Below are 20,484 nucleotides of genomic sequence, written 5' to 3'. Positions count from 1 at the left end.
AAAGGGAGAGGTGGTAGCCACCTGCGGCTGTGCCTTGGGTGGATGGGGGTGGCGTATGCTGTTGGTTGTGAGATTGTTTTGGGATTGGAGGATCGGATTCAGTTGATCGGCTTGGAAGTCAGACGGGAGTCATATGTTGGCGATTCGAGGATGGTGGTGGTGGTGGTGTAGGGGGAGGGTTTGGTACAGTCAGACGGGATACGGGTGTGGCGGAGGCTGAAGCGGGGAGGTTCACGCGGGCATTTTATGGGTATTTTTGAACGTCGGTCTGGTTACTGCGTAATTGTCTTATGATTATCGTGCTCATTTGTAGGCAGCACTTTCATCTTCAAGGCGAAGTGCGCGAAGATGGCGGCGGAGGCGTTGATACGGATGGTTGTCCACGGCTCAGTTCCGACTGATTCGACGGTTGGGTAAGCGGACAGCTGCAAATGTCCGAGTAGACATTGAACCGCGCGAAAGCGCATGTTGGTCATTCAATTCACCTCATGAGTCAACCAATGTACGACATCTCTAAGACGCACGCATTGGTATGTCGTTGCCTCATTTGAGACGAAGGTTCGGTGACGGCGTTTTTTGAGTTCAGCTGATAGCTGGGAGACATGCCTCGGTTCGTCTCGTCTTCAGATGAACTGCTTTGTCATAACGAACGTCATGTACTGTAGTCATATTGAGGCTCAATTTTGGCCTCATATCCCACAAGACCCTGATTTTGATGTCGGTGAGCCATTAGAGAATTGTTGTTGTAATTAGTTGGCAGGGCTGCCTTCGGAGCCGTCAAAATTGACATATTCCAGCGCTGTCGAGTCGCACCCGGACAAATGACAGTGAAGACCCACTTTCTACCGCCTGTAAACCTTCTTTCCCGGGCTTTTTATCGTCTTCTGTTATTCTTCAATATTGACACAACGACGACACCGCGAGCAGCATGATCCTCAGAACTCAAAAAAAAAAAAAAAAAAAAAAAAGCCCGAGTAACTCGATGCTTCGGCAGGATAAACGTCAGTCTTTGTCCTCGGTCTTACATGGAGTAACACCGTACAAGCCTTCGGCGTACACCGCCATCGCCTCGCCTTGCGATCTTCAACTTTCAAGTCATTCCAGCGACCGTCCAATGGGACCGCCACTGTCAATGTCGCCTATTTACCCTTTCCAGCAAGCGGGATCGTCACCTGCCACTTACAGAATAGCCCTCATTCGCTCCTCGCTTCTCCCCGGGCGGCTCAGTCCTTTCGGCGGGATGCAGGCTTGAGGCGCTCATCTCTGTTGCATGGCTCGTCCGGCCACTGAGCGGTCGCCAATTTCCCCCATCGCTGACTGCCTACGGAAATGACGATGATGGTGGTGGAGTGGGGAGCAAACCCCCAAATTCCTACAACGATGCAGCTCATGGAGGCTGAGCAACCGGTGAATCGTCAATTGCTCAATTGTCTGTCTGTCTTCTCATGCTGAAGCACTCAATCAGGCTCTCTGGTTGGTGACTCTTCTCAGGTCACAGCCGTCTTCCCGCGCCTCCATTCCTGCCTCCAGTGTGCAACAACAACCATCTCGCGTTCTCCCCCACGCCACATCGTCGGGGGCTTGAGCTGCTCGCAAGGCAACCAATAGACACAGCAGAGTCGTACTCGCCTGCCGTGATGCCTGTACAGGCTTACTTCCTCAACATGCCTCTAGCAAGGGTTTCACACCGCTAGCATGCAAACATTTCCCTATTTTACCTCAATGTTAGCTTCAGCCTCGCTCTCGGCGAAGGGCATCGCACAACCGAGCAGCAGCGCGACGGCGCGCCTCCCCACACCGCGCACTTTCTCCCCTTGGCAAGACCTCCCCTTCCCCGATGGCACCCGCGAACTGGGTGCCTTCCCATAGGGCAGCCTTGTGAGCCACGATGCCTTCCGCTGACTCTATTGTGCCTCACCCATGCCACTGCCCTATCTGGGTGCCTGGTGTGCCAGGGGCGCCACGCCGATGCTGTTGAATGCGGAATGTAGCCCCTGCTTCTATAAAGAAGGGGCATCCGCAGGTCCATGGGGAAAGTGAAGATCGCAACATCCGCAAACGAGCAAGGCCAATCCCCAAGCTCTGCTGAAAATCTTCAACCAACATCAAAGAACTTGAGATCCCAGCTTCACATACGTAGTCAGACCCGTCCCTAACCTACTACCTAAATCCTACGCATCGCCTCCTCGCCCCGGCCGATTCACCTAGGGTCAGATCGTCGCCAGCAATGGACGTCCCAAGTGCTCCAGAGGGAATGAACTACTCTCCAAAGAGGCTCATTGTATGCTGCGATGGCACATGGATGAACTCGTAAGTACATCAACGTCCTCTAAACCCTCTAACATCCCATGCTGACGACCTCCCAGGGAGAGCGGCTACATTAAGCCGACGCTCTTCAAGCCCAAAGGCGGGCTCCAGATCCCCTCGAACGTGACCCGCATCTCGAGATGTTTTCGCCGAAAGTGCAGCGACGGTCGTGTGCAGGTCATCGAGTACGAGTCCGGCGTCGGCACGGGCTCCAACGCCCTCGACGCCCTCACCGGCGGTGCATTCGGCCTCGGCCTGTCGGAGCGCGTCCGCCAGGTCTACAGCTTCCTGTGCGCCAACTACTGCGACGGCGACGAGATCATCCTCATCGGCTTCTCGCGCGGCGCGTACACCGTCCGCTCCGTGGCTGGCATGATTGCCGACCTGGGCCTGCTGACCCGCGAGGGCGTCGAGCACTTTTACCCCATCTTCAAGGACATGGAGAACTGGATGAATGACAAGTACAAGGACGAGTTCCCGAACCTGCCGTTTGAGCACAAGCCCAAGGGCGAAGACGCGGCGGAGAAGTACAGGGCCAAGCTGGAGAAGGTGAGTTTGTCGTGTTGGTTTCGGTGAAGACGAATGCTAACTTTAGCAGCGTGGCATGACCCGTGTTCGGCAGCAGGAGGGAAAGGGAGAAATCATCAAGGTCAAGGCAGTCGGTAGGTTTCCTGCCTCAAGTCAAACATGATCACAGCTAATCAGAGACAGCCGTTTGGGACACCGTTGGCAGCCTCGGCATCCCCCAAATCGCCTGGTTGAACAAGCTCGGCATCTACGCATCCAACGAGGAGTACAGATTCTGGGACACTGCCCTGTCAGACAGGATCGAGCACGCCTTCCAAGCTCTCGCGCTCGACGAGACCCGCTACTCTTTCCAGCCCGCGGTATGGGAACGTCTGGAAGCCAACAGATTGTCTACGGATCTCCGCCAAGTTTGGTTTCCTGGCAACCACTCCAACTGCGGGGGCGGCTGGGCCGATCAGGGCATGGCCAACATCACTCTTGCCTGTGAGCATAGTCCTCGTCCTCACTGCGGATCTTTTGCTAATGTTGACAGGGATGATGGATCAGCTCGCGTCGATTGGTGTCGAGTTTAACCACCGCGCACTCGAGCGCTGCGTGAGCCAGTCAAAGTCGTTCTACATTGCGCAGCAGAAGAAGAACAAGGGCAAGCAGTGGGCCCGCGAACCCATTTACAGCTCAAACCATCCCCTCCGACCTTGGGGCCTGGGCGCTATCCAGAAGACGACCAGTCTGTTGTACAGTCTTGCCGGAAAGATTAATCGGTCGCCTGGGCGGTACCGGCAAGTCAACGCAAAGACAGAGGTACGAGACGGACCATTTCTGAAGGACACAAACGAACGTATCCACTCCTCTGCCCGCATTCGTCTGGCCTGCGAGGGTCTCGGTCTCAACGACAAACTTCCATGGGATAATGCCGCTCTCAAGAAGCATTGGAAGCTCGTCCTCTCACAAAAGGACTACCACGACCCCGTCCCTAACCACCCTGACTGGGAGCCGCAGGAGCACAGAGAGAACTGTAGCATTCAACACCCGTCTGAGTGCAAGGATGGTCGCTGGGTCTGGGAGTATTCTGGTCCGTCGAAGAACGCACCGCTCTGCAAGGTCATGGTCGAGGAGCCGCTGGGGCCGTACGAGCGGCACTTGTTGAGGCTGACGGGTGGCGATCCCAGTGTGTACAAGTGGGCTCACGAGAACCCCATGTAAAGGGGTGGTTTTGCTTTTTGCGATTGTTCTTGAGCGGCATTGTCAGGCGTCGAGATACCTCTTTTCATCATGATTGGCACGGGTTGGAGTTTATCATTGCATCAGTCTGGGTTTCAAGGCATGGATATCATAGAGTTAGACTAATAGAACTGGTTGGCAACACCAAAATAAGTTCATCGTCCTGTGATGTGTCATATTTGCTTGAAATACAGGTGCTATAAGATCAAGTTCAGTTGTCTAATTGATTCACAAGAGAAAGGGTTTCATTAAAGCCTTCTCATGAGAAACGTGGAGTAAGCTCGAATTTCAACTGCCGAGGTGGAACATTGCCCATGTGCATAATAGGTTGATTGGTGGCAAATTGGAAGGCATCAAATAAGGTCGGCATCTTATTCCCGTTCATTGAACAGTCAGAAATTCGACAGAAGTTCACATACTCTGCACTAGAAGGCGTTCTTAACCACGCGATCTCTCAGAAGACGCCCACGATACCACCTCTCTTCGTTTCTGGGTGTTCATTCTGAGCAGGTTTATTCCTAGGCGTGCGTCGCGTCCATCGCAAAACTTGCAAAGAATGGGAACCTAAGACCGGTCGACCGACGGGAGATTAAAGGATTACCGCTAAGCGGACAATTGGCGAGAACTTATGATTGACCTTTTTAGTACTGAACACACCATAGGGACTGCTTTATACATGTCGGAGAAGTGAAGGATAAGAAGGTGGTCTTTTATATCTGTTGAGATGCCGTGCCACGTGCTTGAAGCCGTGATGGCATGTCGAGGCCTGAAGGAGCGTATGGGGTTGAACTATATATTATTAGGCATATGTTGAGGGACTAATGCTGTTCAGGAAAAATTGCTTCCGTCGTGATTTTCTTTATCAGAAGTGTCTAGGGCGGCATCGTAACGGGTAGATGGCTCAATGGGCAGCTGTCTTTGTTCTGAGGTCGTCGGTGAAGAGGCGGAACCACTGAAGCGCGCTTCTTCGTCCGTCATCGTTGGCAGTATATTCCGGTGATTTGGGTGCACAAATTCAGAATTCTTGGCGTAGAAAGCTTAGATCGGGGTAGATCGTTGTAGCTATAGCCGTCGACGACGTCGTGCCGTGGCTCATGGCCAGTCGATGGAGACACTTTGGCATTGAAACCCGGACCTCAGAGTCTGTATATGGGGTTTCTGCCAGGAGTTTTCACTCGGATGTCTTTTTATCCACCATGTGAATCGGTCTAGCGCAAATTTTCTTACTAATTTGGTAGAAGTGCCTGCTGATGACGTTTACAAACAGACGCATTGATTCGGGATGGGGTTTGATGTATACGCCATGTTGCTCCAGGAGCAAGTATGGCTCAACAGCTTCAGAGATCCTGCATCCCCTTTCCCCCAAATTTGTTGATTTTGAAGTGCCGAGGACTCTCGTTGTTGTCGGTCTTTTCTGTCTAATTATTCAAGCTCACGTACGACTGGGCTCTGCACGACGGCTCTCGTTTGGGGGAGACAGCAGGTCTATGCTCAAATCAATGTTGGAAATTCGGTTAGCAAGTGTTAGCGCACAGAACAGGATATCCTGATTGATTGTTTTCGGAAAGATCCAGACGCAGTTGATATGATTAACACGACTTTATACGATAACTGAAAATTAAAGGCGCACTCTGTTGGGCTGTGAGCTGGCTTGGGGCTCTGCTCTCGATGTCTTATGAAGGTACAGGACAGATTCCATGAGATGACGAATGCATATAAAAGCCTGTCCAGATCGCCACAATGGATTCTTGAGCACCAATGGCATCTGTTTCTCAGACTTATACAGATTCGTCAGGCTTATACATGCCTATGACAGCTCTGTTTCGTCACAAGTTGGTTGCCAATATTAAGTGCTTCTTAAGGTTGTTCACTATCATTGACACATGTTCAGCCGTCTTCTCTCGATGGTTTCTGGTGGCTATTCAGGTACGATCTCTTGTGACATGCAACAGCCCGGTCGCCGATGCCAGAATCTTTACAGCCTGATTAGTAGTGCCGTTGTGTCGGTATCACCCTCGGCCTAAACTTGACCACTGCTACGCACAACTTTAGCCAGTGAGACGTCAAAACGTCGGGCCCTACAGAGGGTAAATTGGTCCTGATCTAGAAGAAAGGCTGTATCCCAAGTCAAATATATACCTAGGAAGCAGCATGTGTGTTGGAAACAGCCCGAATATTCGAGTATTAATACCTATGCGCCTGCGCCATGTAGCTTGAGAAAAGATAGATTGCCTCGATACGGGGCACCGCGGCAGTTTTACTGAGGACAAACTACGCACTACGAGATTTTCTAGTGTCAACCGATGTTGTGATGGGGTGGCGCTTGCGCGTCACCTCGTAACTCTCGCTGCCATCCATCTCCCACGTATGGCTCGTATTATTCTGATACTCCTGCGATACTCAGATTGGAGATTGTGTGAGTGTATCGGCTGAGGTTCAAAAGTAGTAAATAATCGGGATACCAAGATCTTCTAATAAAGACATTACGTGTCCACGCCGAGAGTGGGGGAACGCCTGCATGTCTGAGTTTGACCAGGTATCTTGTGAACTATGTAGACAGGTTTTGACTTGCTGTTCAACACGCGCTTGATCCGGCTTTACGTGAACAAAAGGGAAGGTCTAAAATTCGGTGGTTTCAGATGGAGTCTCATGCTGCTGAGGCCTTCGCCGTTGCTCATTATGCTGGGAAGTTGCTGTACGTCATTGTGTCCAGCTAATTTAGCTAATTTAATTCAACCTCAATATTTTTCCTGTCCTGTCAAGTTTTGGACGACTAGGATTTCAGAGTCTCTCGCTCGTCGGCCATTATGTGGTGACATTATCATAAAGGCACTCCTCACCAATCTCCTCAAGAGTGCCGAAGTAGACAGGCATATGTTGTGTGCTTTTCCAGCGGCCCTCTTAGGTAGGTCATCACATATATAAAGCTCCATTAAAACTCTTGTTTGATTCATAAACAATATAAAAAGACACTTCAATTGTCAAGAAGTATTGCTTTCGGGACAGCGATATAATCTCAGCTAGGATCTTGGCTTACGTACAAATACCTTATAGGCAAGGCTCATCAACTTACGCGGCGGCATGGTGTTCATTCCTCCGAAGGAAAGATCTTGTCCTAATCTCTTCGTGTTCTTGTCAATCTTCAATGTCCTTCCGGTTTGTCTGGTGTTGATACTTCATGAATATCCACGCCCAAGCTTGAAAGTAGCTTGGGTCTGTCTAATAGCTAGCTGTCACTGGAGCTGGGTTTAACATTTAGAAGCCAGTAACTCCATGAATAGTATTTCTAACTCAGACAAAAACACCAGCTACTGCTGAGGAACTATTCGGGGGCAACTATGGTTGGTTTTAAAGAAATCTGGTGGATAAGGACTCGCATGAACAAGCGAGGGCGAGTGAAGGCTATGAACTTGGCCCTTCGGTCGGTGGTCTTACCACCTCGGTTTTGGACAGCCTTCATTCTACTCTCAGGATCTCAACCTCGAGACATTCTCTGATTGAAGACCACTCACCCGTTGTAGATGTGGCCACAAACAGCGGAACAAAGACTTCACACACACAATCATTTCGTTTCCTACGGCTGATCCATTCAATGGCAGAATCCCACGTTGTCGGTCTGTCTTTGAGGGCTTGCCTATGTGCTGAAGTGACGGCCCTGAATACAGATCTCGTTGAGGCTCAATCCAAAATCCCACCAGCATCACGAACTATCTTTGATGAGAAGAAAAATCAAATAGGTCAACATTGTCAATGCTTTTTGACACTATGCCCTATTGTGGCGAGTTGAATTAGGCTTTGCTGCCATTTTCACAAAAGCAGGTCGCTACAGACCACAAGAGGCTCTCTCATCATGACCTACACCAACCCATTCAGGTGTCTCTAATGGCCACCGTCCAGTGGTTTCTGTCTAGTTCTGTTCGTGTATTACCTCATCTATATCCGACATAGATGCTATGCTCTGGTTTGAGTTCGCCGAACCAAAGGCTTTCTCCGGCATCTCAGGTACCTTTGGGTGTGGCGTTCGGTGTCGAAAAAGCCACCCGCAGCCCATACACGATGTTGGCAGCGAGCATAATTCGAGGCATCGCGTCTCTGAGAATGTTCGACGTCGTTCCCAACCCTCCTGCTATGATAATCAGATCCAGCATCCGACGTCAAGGTCTTAAAGTGATCCAAATACTGGGTAGGTATGACTCCTTTTCACCCGGACGGGCAGCTCTCCGGGTACATTTTGACACAGCCGAGCTTTCTCATAACCTACCTTTCGGCGAGAGTTCAAGCTCGGGCTGTTGATAGGCCATCAGAATACTCGTGCCCAGCAGAACTATCCAGGTCATTAGCTTAACAATCACAAAACCAAGCAAGGTTGATCGAGTGCTTGAGGGCCTCTCGGAAAACACATATAATGCGATCCTCGCTCCCAGATCCTGCCTTCTCTTCTTCTCTCTCCATCCCATCTTTACATCTGATCACATCTGCTCTATGCAGTGATTCATGTGCTCGACCCTTCATCACCACCTATTGTCCACCCTTCGGGTTTCGGGCAAGGAGGTGGTGGATGCGAGGGGCACAATCAGGTATAAAGCCCCTCCCTTCCCCTTCCCTTCCTCCATCTCTTCTTCTCTCTCCATCTCATCTCCTCATCTGATCACATCTGCCCTCGGCAGTGACTCCTGTGCTCTACCCTTCATCATCACCTCTATGTCCACCCTTCGGGTTTCAGGCAAGCAGGTGGTGGATGCGAGGGGCACAATCAGATATAAAGCCCACCCCTCCCCTGGCTTCCTTCATCCTCCGTCTCTTCTTCTCATCCTCCATCTCTCCTTCTCATCCTACGTCTCCTTCGCCCTTTCTCTCCTCTACCCTCCCATCTCACACTCACTTTTACAGAAAAACTCAAAGTCCCAGGGACATACTAACCTCGCAGCCTCAACAACTCAGACCAACACTACTCAAAGTCCATAGGACATACTAACCTCGCAGCCTCACGACTCAGCACCTCAGACCAACACTACTCAAAGTCCATAGGGCATACTAACCTCACAGCACTCACCACTTAGCACACCAGGCCAGCACTACTCAAAGTCCATAGGGCATACTAACCTCACAGCACTCACCACTTAGCACACCAGGCCAGCACTACTCAAAGTCCAAAGGACACTCCCTTCCTTCTCTCTCAACGAGGCTGGGTTCTCCCCCCCGGTCCTCTTCTTCCTGCTGAGACCTTCCTCCCTCAGCTCCGCCATGGCCCCGGTGAGCCTGATCATTACTTCTTCACTCCCTTCTTTCTCTCTCCTTACACGAGGCTGGGTTCTCCCCCCAGTCCTCTTTTCTCTGCTGAGACCTTCCTCCCTCAGTTCCGCTATGGCCCCGGTGAGCCTTATCACTACTTCTTTGGGCAACGAAGCCGGACTCCAAACCTCCCCGTGGTGTTGCCTGGGAACTTCCTCTCTAGTGGAGAGGATGCCAGACTGGAGACGCGAATCATCTTTTCTTGATCATGACATGTATGGCATCGTTTATTCTCATACTTATCTTCACCCCTTTCCACACTTATCTACAACAACCATATTGTCGGGTATATCCACCATACTGTAGGATCATTCAGTCTACGCCTTTCTACGACACTACCTTGGAAAATATTTACGGCTTCCAATCTACTTGTATATACAAGCATATCAAAGCCATGTCACCCATCACGTCACTAATATCGATATCCGACCGACGCTCATCCTGCCTCATACCACGATCGCTTTCACCTCCAAACCATAAACTCGACACTTCGTCTTTCAACCAAACATCCCTCCAGATCGCCAAAATGTTCCGACCTCCTCTAATTATCTCGCTCAACTCACATTCATCCTACCCTCCCCTTCCCCAACGCAGGGGAAGAGTCACTTGTGTAGGATGAAGAACGAATATGTAAGCTAATCTTGAGAGGATGAAAGACTATAGGTGGTAGTGATGTTTACGATTATGGTGGTTGGGATGAAGAAGAGGATGCACAACAGGGAAACCTAGCCTGCTTTATACTTCAGTTTTCAGAGGGTTGCGAACCACACTCGCGCACCACGCTGAGGCTGACGCGAGGCGGCCCGCCTCAGACCACGTCGCCACGCCGAAATGGATCAGGCTCTACAACCGGACAACCAACTTCACAAGGGGTGAAAAGACATGCATGGGCACCTACATGGGCGGTATTCAGGCTGGCTCAAGTTCAGACTTCATTCACATTCACAGCCATTAGAGAGGCAACTTTCCTGTCACAGGTCAATAATCAGGGGGATACGCAAGTGAGCCATAGAAACCTGAGGCCAGGCCTCAGACACAATTAAATACAACCCCTATTTCACTGCAATCCAAACCTCTGTAAAGTGCATGTCTCTGGCCTCCGTCTGCCACATGAAGTGAGGCGTCCTGGTTGCCTGCATCTGCATCCAGGGCGCTGCGCCTCCACGGCAGCCTGCCTCTACTCGACAGAGCCTGCCTCCAGCAGCCTCACTTTCGCCGGGCGGCGGGCGGAGCACGGCGGGAAGCGGCAGGCTTATGCACGGGATGAAAAGTCCCTTGCGCCGGTAGTTGGGGGAGGGCGCTTTTCAGCCTCAATCGGCAGGGCTTTTCGTGGTGAAGGCGTGACTTCGATATTCCACTTCGAGGGGGCGGGCGCAGCTGAGGTGCACGGCCTGGCCCGACGATGAAGCCGGACCCGCGGGATCGATGATCCGGGGACACCCTTAGGATCTCACCTCAGTGCCAATCATACCCAAACACTGTGTCCAACACATCCTAGCCTGCATGCATCACGACCAGGGCCTGTCCTCCAGCATCACCATGGACTCCCTCACAACCGCCGCCTCGGCCCTTTCCCCGGCCCAATGGTGCCAGGTCTTCTTCGGCCTCTCCTCAGCCGCCGTGCTGGCCATCCAAGTGATACCCAAGGCAGCTCAGCACGCGATACTCGACTACGGCGCACGCTCGCCGGCCACCACGGATGACCAGACGAAGGGAGGCGGGCCGCAGGTCACGAACATGTTCAACGACCTCGTCAAAGCTTTCGCCTCCATCGGCCAGATCCCACACGCATGGTTCATGCACTTTTACGTCGCCTCGATCGCGGGCTCAGCCTTCTGGGCGTTCGAGTATCTCCGAAACGGCCCCTTTCTCAGATTGATTGCGGCCAGGCAGGCGCAGTCGGCAAGTCCCGCCATGAGCCTCGAGCAGACCATCCTGATCTGGGCACTGATGGCGCTGCAAGGCTCACGTAGACTCTATGAGTGCTTCTTTGTGATGAAGCCCGGATCTTCCAAAATGTGGTTTGTCCATTGGTTGCTAGGCCTAGGATTCTATCTCTGCATGAGTGTGTCGGTCTGGGTTGATGGATCAGGCGAGTCTCTTCGCCCGCATCATCACCGGCTTCACTAACTTCCTCAGCCGCTCTCCGTGCTTCCCCAGAATGTAATCTGGGGGCCCTTTTATCGCTCCACTCCTTCATTGGAGTCGCCATGTACCTGTACGGCTGGACAATGCAGAATTGGTGCCATAAACACCTGGCCAGACTGAAGAAGTATTCGCTTCCCGAGCAAGGTCTCTTTCGATATCTCGTCTGTCCTCATTACACCTGCGAGTGCCTCCTTTATCTTGGTCTTGCCATTGCAGCCGCACCGCAGGGCCAAATGATCAATCGTACGCTTCTCAGCGCTTTCTGGTTCATCGTAGCAAACCTCGGCACAACCGCCGACGGAACCAAGGAGTGGTATGCGCAGAAGTTTGGTGCCGAAAAGGTGGCTAGCAAATGGAAAATGATTCCATTCCTCTTCTAGACTTCTCCTAGACTCACTCGAGCCAATATCACTTCTTTCCAAACAGGCCGAACTTGGCCCCGAGCTTCGACACTTGCATGACATCTCGGTATGTGAGGCTTGTTCTGGTTGCGCGCACATTTCGGCCGGTGGCATAATGATCCTTGGATCGCAACAAGTCCCAGTTCACGATGGTATCGGCGGATAACTCGACGTCTTCGTCAGTGTCGGCAATGCCGTGGAGATAATCGGTGTAAAGGTTATCGGTGGTGATGAGTAGGCTCCTGGGCTCTTGAAGAATGCGCCACACAGGCTCCGGATCCAACGCACCGTCCTCTTTGCTTTGGTAGAGATTCAGACACAAGCTTGCTCCCAAGCTGATAGTGCATACTACTGGATGATAGGCGGGTCCATCCTGCAGACACTATGAGATTTGAGCCTTCACGCGTAAACCTACCATGTACTTAACTTATGAGGCATGATTCCGACTCCTGGAGGATACTCGTTTATCAGCACGTGGTTCGGCCGTTGGTGAGGGCTTTCGGTGAAGAGGTTGGACGAATCAGGAGCAGTGGCGCGAGGCAAGGAAAGAATTCGCGAGACGACGGGCTCTTGCAGCCATGGTGGCAAAGGAGCATCGATCAGTTTGTTCTGAACGAGATCAGACGGCCATGTTTGGAGGCGTCGATGAGTCAGTTGTTTCCAGCGGGGTTTCGGGGCATCAGCTATCTGTTGGTCAAGGCAGCGGTGGTCAGCTGCTATGAGGTTGGCGCAAAAGTCCATGTCAGAGCTTCCGTACCTTTTGCAAGATGGCCTGCTCTTCCTCCTCGGATATGAAGTCCGCAATGTAAAACGCAGAAGGTGGAAGCTTCGTGATCCTTACGTCTTCAAGGGTAGTGGGTAGGTTTACAGCTCCAAGCTCCATTTTCCGGGCTTTACGTGGGGGCTGTGTGTTGTAAGGTGTGTTTGATAGTTGGCACGCGGTCGGTGTGATCTGGGGCGTCCACCAACCTTATGTAGGGCGAATTCGAGTAAGGTGGGTGGTGAAGTCGGGAAGGTCAGGCACAACTAAGCTTGTCGATACGAGGGGCAAGGTCGACGATGTAAGCTTGAAGCTCTAGAGGGTGGGTAGGCCGGCGACTGAAGCCAAGCGTCAAACGGTTCTGCATTGAGCTGGGAGGATCCAAGCAATCAGATGACGGGATGGGAAAGGTTTGGTGGAGAAGCAAGGACGGCAGCTGGGAGCTGGAAGCGGAGGGGAGGAAGACGTGTTTGTGAAGACCTCAGGTCGAAAAGGTTCGAGCGCGGGAGCTGCGCCAGTCACTTGAACAAGTCGACAAATGGTAGTGTGGCGCTGGAACAAAGGGGTTGGAGAACGGACGCTGGTGATTGCTGCTGGAAGAATGGCGCTAGGCCGAAACGGGAGACGGCTGGAGGATTAGTCACAGGCAGGTGGGATTGCGATGGCGCGGTGGCCGTTCCCAGTTCCCAGAGCTCCGTTTTCGATGTGGTTCGTGATTCGCTGATTCAATTCAAGATGCGACGACGGCGAGGATGAGAACGACAGGGTGGGTACGATGGCGGAGGGGGGAAGAGGAGCCTGCTGCGACGCTGGAGGATGTTGGGAACGCGGGATTGGCCAAGGTGGATCCGAATAAACTGCAGCCCTCGGTACGTATCTTCCATGTCGCAGCACCGCGTATCAGCACCTACGGGTACGTACCGCGAGTGCTGCTGGTTTTCATTCAAGAAAGCGAATTTGCAGGCAAGCCGGGCAAAGTCTCGTTTGAATGGTCGGTCAGGCCCTGTTTTGAATTGAAGGGAAATTTGGCAGGCTGGCAGCCAGGGTCGGTCAGGAGAGCCGCTGCGTGTTGCTGCTGCCTCTGCTGGTCGTGGTCTAATGCAGCGTGGCAGCGTATTCGAGGTAAGGCACTTTTCAACTTGCATAACAGCATGCGCGGTGTGCAGCTGCAAAATGCAGACGGACGGGAGAGGTAGAGGGAGACGAGGCAGCAGGCTGGCAAGTGGCAGAACTTTCCTAGCAGTCGGGTGAGATTGAGCACACACGACACGGCAGTCCCGTCCGCTATCTTGCCGTATCTCTCTGAAGCAAGGTGGCTGCCGGGACTGCTGCCAGGTTGTATCCTGTTTAGCTTGGCTAGTGCGGGCTGGGGGATACTTGATGATGCAGCAAAGCGATGCAGCATCTACAAGTACCTCGAATCGAGTACGTAGTTTCGTCCTCTTGTGCCCACCCAAGTCGGCCGTCAGGCTGCCACAAATTGTGCAGGCACACACACTCACACACTCACACTGCCACTGCCACAGAACCGACACGACTGACTGCCATTGCGCTACGCTACCGCTTTTCTGCCTGCCTTGGTACTGCTTGCTGGCCGCCTTGCTGGCTGGTGCTCCTTCGCTGTCTGTTGTTGTTAGCACTACTGCTGTTGCTGCTGCTCCTCCTCCTATCCTATCCCAAGCGTCCCCCGTCGGGTCCAATCAAAGAGGTGGCGATCAGACTTTTTGACTCTGAAGACTCTCGCGGCCCCATTTCCACCTTCAGCCAAACCGATCGAAGCGTCAAGCGTTACCAAGCCAGCCTTTTCCAGCATTTCCACCCACGCCCGCGTCCATCGAACCACACGCATCATTACTCCGGCCAGGCGCTTCCTTTGTTTTTTATTTCCTTTATCGTCTTCGTGATCCGGTTTTACGACACTTCCGACCCCGACACCGCACCGCTGCCCCGTCAGTCGCCAACACACCGCGCCCCCGTGACTGACCTGGCCACTTTCTCTTAGGGGCGTTTCTCTTTGGCGACCGAGAAGCTGCTCCGCTCCGTCCACCCGACCGCGATTTCAATCAGTCAACACAACACCAATTCGCCCACGCCCTCACTTTTCTCTCACTCGTGGCCGACCTTTGGCCAGGATGGTGCTGGCCAGTTTTTCGACCTTCAGATAAATGATATGGATGCGCAGAATGCTGCCGGGTCCGACAAGCCGAAGCCCGTCGCTGCTGCGGAGAAGCGACTGGGCAATCACCAGCCTGACGAGTCCAAGGAGTCCACCAACAACAAACCAAAGAGCGCCGACGAGTCCATCAAATCTCCGCCCGTCCTTCCAAAGGACGTCAAGCCCAGCGTAATCGTATCTCGCGCGCCTCCTGCTGCCGACGACGCTCCCGCCGAGAAAGACTCGGATGCCGAAACCATCGTCTTACCCGGTAAGGATGGCTACTCGCCCTCCAAGGCGAGAAAGGTAAAGCACGAGGATCGCAGCGACGGAGAGCCCCAGGTCCCCCGCAAGATTCGTGATGCCAGTGCCGCCAGGGACGCCGACAAAGACAAACCCGTCAACCCTCCCCGTTTGCTGTCTGAAGGAGCATCTTCGTTGGGCTTGAAAAAGAAACGCCTCCATGACCAATCCGCCCGAAGTAAAGATGGCTCCAGCGGCCTCAGCTCGGCTCCTGCTTCTCCCCCAAGACGTCGATCTGGTAACCATTCCGACTCCGACACGGGTGCTGACCGTAGGAAATCTCCCAAGCTGTCCATGAAAGACCGAGCCAAATCCACCGATCGGACACTTACTCACAAACGCAAAGCTCCCAAGGCAGACTCGGAGGACGAGGCCGAGAATCGCAAGGCTCGACGACAACGTATTTCTGACGCCGGGGCTGATTCTCGACCGATCCGAGCCCCCAGGGAACACAAGATGTCTTCTTCCAAGAGAGAAACCGATGGCTACTCAGGATCTCGTACCAGATCCGTATCTCCCCACAACCCACGTGCCCACCGACGGAGTATTTCGACGCAGCTTCCTGCAAACTCGTCAAATGGCCTGAGCTACAAGAAGAAGCGTTTGCCTCCCCCGCTCCAGTCCACCGACTATCACTCGGATGAGTCTTCAGCGAGCGGCAGCCCTCACCCCCGGAGCTCCAAGCTACGGAATCTCTCGACGCCCGCCACTGCCGAGTCAAACATGTCACCTGCCAAAATTGCGCCACACAAGAAACATCTTGACGCTCACGGCCAAACGTTCCTCGCTAGAGCTTGTGCCAGGGGCGAGTACGACATTGCAAAGCAACGACTCGGTGAGCGACCCGAGGACCTCAATGTTGCCGATTATGCGGGAAACACGCCACTTCAAATCGCCGCAATTAATGGGTACGAGGATATTGTGAAGCTTCTCATCGACGCTGGATGCAACCTGGATTGTGTAAATTATGACAAGGACACACCATTGCTCGACGCTGTTGATAATGGCCACCTCGGAGTCGTGAAGCTCTTACTGAACGCGGGTGTCAACCCGCGGAAAGCCAACGTGAGCGGCGAGGAACCTCTCGACAGAGTCAGCGACGACCTGGACAATGCAGCCGATTTTCGTGCCGCACTCATCGAGGCGAAGTCTAGACAAGGCGAACGACGACGCACATCTGAGGACCATCATTCTGTCGACCACCAGGATACTCGGTCATCACTCGGCCCCGATAGCCCGCGACGGTCACCTGCCCCTTCTTCATCTCACGCCAACGGTCGGCGGGCCGGTACTGTGAGGGCCACCAAAACCAGCAACTACTTATTGTACATGTCCCTCGATGATAAGACACTTCGGCAGGCAGCCGCTAAGGGCGACGAGGAGACTGTTACAAGAATCCTCCAGGTAAAGGATGGTTGCGACGATTCCGAAGCGATGGTAGCGGCTGCCAGGGGTGGGCACGAAGTAGTTATTCAGCTACTTTTGGCATTGGGTGGCGCAAACCCAGACCCTGCACCGGTGCAAAGTACCAATATGCCGTCAGAGTTCGCGACACCTATGCTAGCCGCGATAGGCCAGGAGAATATCAAAGTGGTTAGGTTGCTCTTGGACCAGGCAAACTTTGATCCCACACGTCGATTCAAGGGAGAAACCTACTACGAGATCGCGCGACGCCGACAAGGCACAAATTGGAAAGACGAGGAGCACATGCTCAAGGAAGCTTACGATGCGTACAGGAAGTCGCATCGTGATATTTCCAAGACCAAGTCTCCGAACAGACGGGAGCGTGAGAGAGAACGGGAGCGGGAGCGTGAGCGTGACCGAGACCAAGACCGGGAAACCAAGCGCCAGGGCCGCAATGAACTCAAAGACGAAGCCCGAGCGCACAAGCGCAACCTTTCTAGCCCTTCACGCGACCCGGAGAGTCGGAAGAAAATCTCAGCGAATCGTAACGTCACCAGTCCAAAGGAAAAGCGTCGGTCTGATTCATTTCACGACGACCAGACATCACCCAAGCGCGGTCCTGGCCGGCCTAGAAAAGAAGACCGTGTTCCGACCATTGCAGTTTCTGACAGAGAAGCATCACCTGCGCTGTCACAAAAGCAATCCGCCAAAGCAGCGAAGCGCGCCGAGTCTGACGTTGCTGCCATGTCGTCGGAAGGGGAGGCTGTCAAGCCGCGGAGGAAACTCATTTCTAAGGGCGAGCTTCGCGGCGAAAGGGAAAAAAACCGCCGCGCTAGCATGGTTTCGACCACCTCTTCTCTGAAGGACCCCTCAAGCCCACGCGATCCGAAACACGACGACCATCCCGAGAAGCCGAAGGGCGAACCCTTGTCAGAGAAGTACCACGATCGTACAAAGGCTCTCAAGAGGGACGAGTCTAGGGATCGACTCTCTGTTTCCGGCGATCATTCTGCTAAGCGGCACCGATCAAGCGTCACGCCGCCGCACTCGAGCACTGGGGAGAAGGAGGACGGTGAGGTGCCGACGAAGAGGCGGCGGCTCGATGTGGATGGCAAGGAACGCCGGCCGAAGTCGACAGCATCGCCAGACGACCCGCACAGGCTATCGCGTGAAGCACCTCCTCGATCGAAATCGAATCTCAGGGACCACGATGACAGCGACCGCAGGCCCCATAAGAGCAAGTCAGATTCTGACGGGCACAGGAGGGAATCCGGAAAGTCCAGCAACAGTGATAAGTCGAGCATACACGTTAAGTCTGAAGACGTCGATATCGAAATGCTAGACGCATCAGATGTTAAGGATGTCGAGGAGCCGGAAATTCGTGTGAAGAAGGAACGTGGCGATGACGACAAGAGACGCCAAGAGGAGAAGGAAAGACGCCGTGAGGAAAAGCGACAAGAGGAGCGGAAGCGCCGTGAGGCTGAAGCCGAGGAAGCACGCAAGAAGGAGGAAGAGCGGCGACAGCGTGAAGCTGAGGAGAAGAAGCGGGAGGCCGAGCAGAAGAGACGCGAGGCTGAACAAAAGGAGCGAGAGGCCGAGGAAAAACGACTGAAGGAGGAGGAGGAGGCTAAGCAGCGCGAGGAGGAGCGCAAACGCAAGGCCGAACTCGAGAGAAAGCGTCAGGAGGAAGAAGAGAGACAACGCCGGGAGGCAGAGGAGAAGAAGAGGCGCGAAGAGGAGGAAAGACGCCTACGCGAGGAAGAGGAGAAGAAACGCCGCGAAGAGGAAGAACGCAAACGAAAGGAAGAAGAGGCCCGGAAGCAGCGTGAGGAGGAGGAGAGGCTTCGCAAAGAACAACTTGAGCGTGAAGCTGCAGAGGAAGCCCGCCGTCTCCGCGAGGAGGAAGAGCGCAAGGAACGCGAGCTCAAGGAACGTCAACAGCGTGAGGAGATGGAGCGCAAGCGTGCGGCTAAGGAAGCCGAGCAGCGCAGAATCCAGCAAGAACAAGAACGTCTGCGACTTGCGAAGCTTCCTCCTCTCCTCCGTTGGCTTGACGGTTGTTCGAACCCCAAGACTCCTGAGCTGGCGGCCAAATTCAAGCACATGCAGGGTGTGCGGTTCGACACCATCCGCCCACAGGCCACAGGCTCGCCCGATGGCAGAGAGCAATGGATACTCAACACTCATGCCGCTTTGCTTCTCGGCGAGAAGGACCTGACTTTGTCGAGATGTACGTATCCCACTCACGTCTTGATGTACTTCACTCACTAACAAACTCTAGATACCGCTTGGGAACATATTCCTGTCTCCGATCTTGCCAAGAAAGTTATCTGGAGACTCGAAGCTGACCGATACGCATTGATTACCGACAGTCTCTACGAGCTCGGCACTGGTCTACCAGACTACTACGGCGAAGGCCAGGAACCTTTCAAGATGAATTATCGTCTCAAGGAAAAGCTTCGCGGAGAGGCCCGAGAGAAGTTTTTGAAGTTGGACATGTTCTTTGTCAAGGTAAGGGACTCGTTCAGGCAGTTACTTTGCACGATGCTAACGCCATCCTAGCTATCTGACTTGATGTTCATTGTACCAAACGTTCCTCACCTCCGGAGTCTGAAACTAAGCGTCGAGTACCGCGAACTTCCCGAAGATGAGGCCCAGTTGTACGGATGGAAAGTACCGCAAAAGTGGAAGCAAGACCCTGATGCAGACCGGTTCTACGGTTTTGCGCCGAGGAACAAGTACTACGTCGACGGTATCATGGTCGAGGAGCAGAAGCCTGGACTGTCTGCGACAAGCAGCACACCTTTCCCCGAGAAGCGGGCCCCTCGCAAGGGACTGCAGCAGATCTTTCCTGGCGACCCAGATTATGCTCGCCTTTGCAAAGAGCAAGGGCTGGAGCACCTCTTGAACGGCACCAAAACCCCGGCGCTACCCAACGGCGGACATCTTTCGCCGAGGAGTCAGTCGAATGCTACCGAGACATCGGCTGAACCCGTCAATGGCACCCAAACCGCTTCTTCTGCGCCCGCGCCTCTGTTTACCGAGGCGAGACCTCTCCCCAACGGTGTCAACGGCGTTTCGACGTCAGGATCCAGCTAAGCTGGGTTCATCTTCGCGAAATAGAGTAACGGGTCACACTTACTTAATATACGAATGCAACCTGTCCTGTCGCAAAAACCACCCCCGGTGACGATATGGACCAGCATAGCTGCCGAGAGGAACCCTAGACGGAGCTTCCAATCACAATTCAGGGCGACACCTAAGCCGGCTGCCTCCAGTTGGGTTTTCTACATGTTATGAACAGAGATAAACAGTGCTCGGCTATATTTCACCTAGCCGAATGGACGGCAAGAGGATTCTTTGCGGATCAGTCTGCAACAGTACAGACTGCGATGCCACTAGCTTCAGTTGCTTTTGGATGACGGCTACAATTCAACGCGACCAACCCCTTTTACCAGTATCATATAACGGAAAAAAAGGAAACCAGACCTGCAGTGGGCGGTCTGTGCGATTCATGGGTCGGAGGGTATGGAATGATGGGTCGGGTTTCCAGGCGAGACGTAGATAATGAAACAAACTGTTCAAAAAACAAATGGAATATCTCATGTGATCTTTCATCTGCTGTCGCAAACCCGAAGCAGATTGAAACTCATGATAAAATTCCGCGAAAAAGGAAAATACGCAGGGAATAAAGATTTTCCTATGACTCGAGTCGTGAGTGTGAGGCCCAGACACTGACATCACCGACGTGAGAGAAATTGGCCCAAAGAAAGCCCAAGAAAAAAACCGGCCGGCAAAACCCGCGCCCCGCCAAAACTTTGACACCGCCCTCGAAAACCCCCGCCATTTGCCCACAACGATCGCACTGCCATCACCAAAGGACCTGAACAGGGCTGCAGCAGCCAACCGAACGAAAACGCCCCTCGTCATTGCGAACGAACGGCGACGACGACAAACACGACGAC

The 20,484-nt window shown here is 53.3% G+C and overlaps 4 protein-coding genes across 4 annotated transcripts; 3 read left to right on the top strand and 1 right to left on the bottom strand.

Moving 5' to 3' along the window:
* Positions 1–2,227: 2,227 nt before the first annotated feature.
* Positions 2,228–4,038, top strand: COL26b_005627 (uncharacterized protein; the record flags this gene model as incomplete). Its single annotated transcript, XM_053178467.1, has 5 exons — positions 2,228–2,310; positions 2,367–2,856; positions 2,906–2,969; positions 3,019–3,318; positions 3,368–4,038. The coding sequence occupies 5 exons, from the start codon at positions 2,228–2,230 to the stop codon at positions 4,036–4,038; spliced, it is 1,608 nt and encodes a 535-aa protein (XP_053037670.1).
* A 6,849-nt stretch (positions 4,039–10,887) lies between these two features.
* Positions 10,888–11,876, top strand: COL26b_005626 (uncharacterized protein; the record flags this gene model as incomplete). Its single annotated transcript, XM_053178466.1, has 2 exons — positions 10,888–11,366; positions 11,612–11,876. The coding sequence occupies 2 exons, from the start codon at positions 10,888–10,890 to the stop codon at positions 11,874–11,876; spliced, it is 744 nt and encodes a 247-aa protein (XP_053037669.1).
* Positions 11,877–11,904: 28 nt separating this feature from the next.
* Positions 11,905–12,335, bottom strand: COL26b_005625 (uncharacterized protein; the record flags this gene model as incomplete). Its single annotated transcript, XM_053178465.1, has 2 exons — positions 11,905–12,196; positions 12,313–12,335. 2 exons carry the CDS (start codon positions 12,333–12,335, stop codon positions 11,905–11,907), a joined length of 315 nt encoding a protein of 104 aa, XP_053037668.1.
* Positions 12,336–14,827: 2,492 nt separating this feature from the next.
* COL26b_005624 (uncharacterized protein) lies at positions 14,828–19,618 on the top strand (the record flags this gene model as incomplete). Its single annotated transcript, XM_053178464.1, has 3 exons — positions 14,828–18,749; positions 18,801–19,030; positions 19,082–19,618. The coding sequence occupies 3 exons, from the start codon at positions 14,828–14,830 to the stop codon at positions 19,616–19,618; spliced, it is 4,689 nt and encodes a 1,562-aa protein (XP_053037667.1).
* Positions 19,619–20,484: the final 866 nt, after the last annotated feature.

The sequence above is a fragment of the Colletotrichum chrysophilum genome (assembly GCF_026319265.1).
Source record: "Colletotrichum chrysophilum strain AFK26 chromosome Unknown scaffold_38, whole genome shotgun sequence".
NCBI lineage: Eukaryota > Fungi > Ascomycota > Sordariomycetes > Glomerellales > Glomerellaceae > Colletotrichum > Colletotrichum chrysophilum.
Note: the sequence above shows the minus strand (reverse complement) of the source record. Positions and strands in the feature narration are given on the sequence as shown.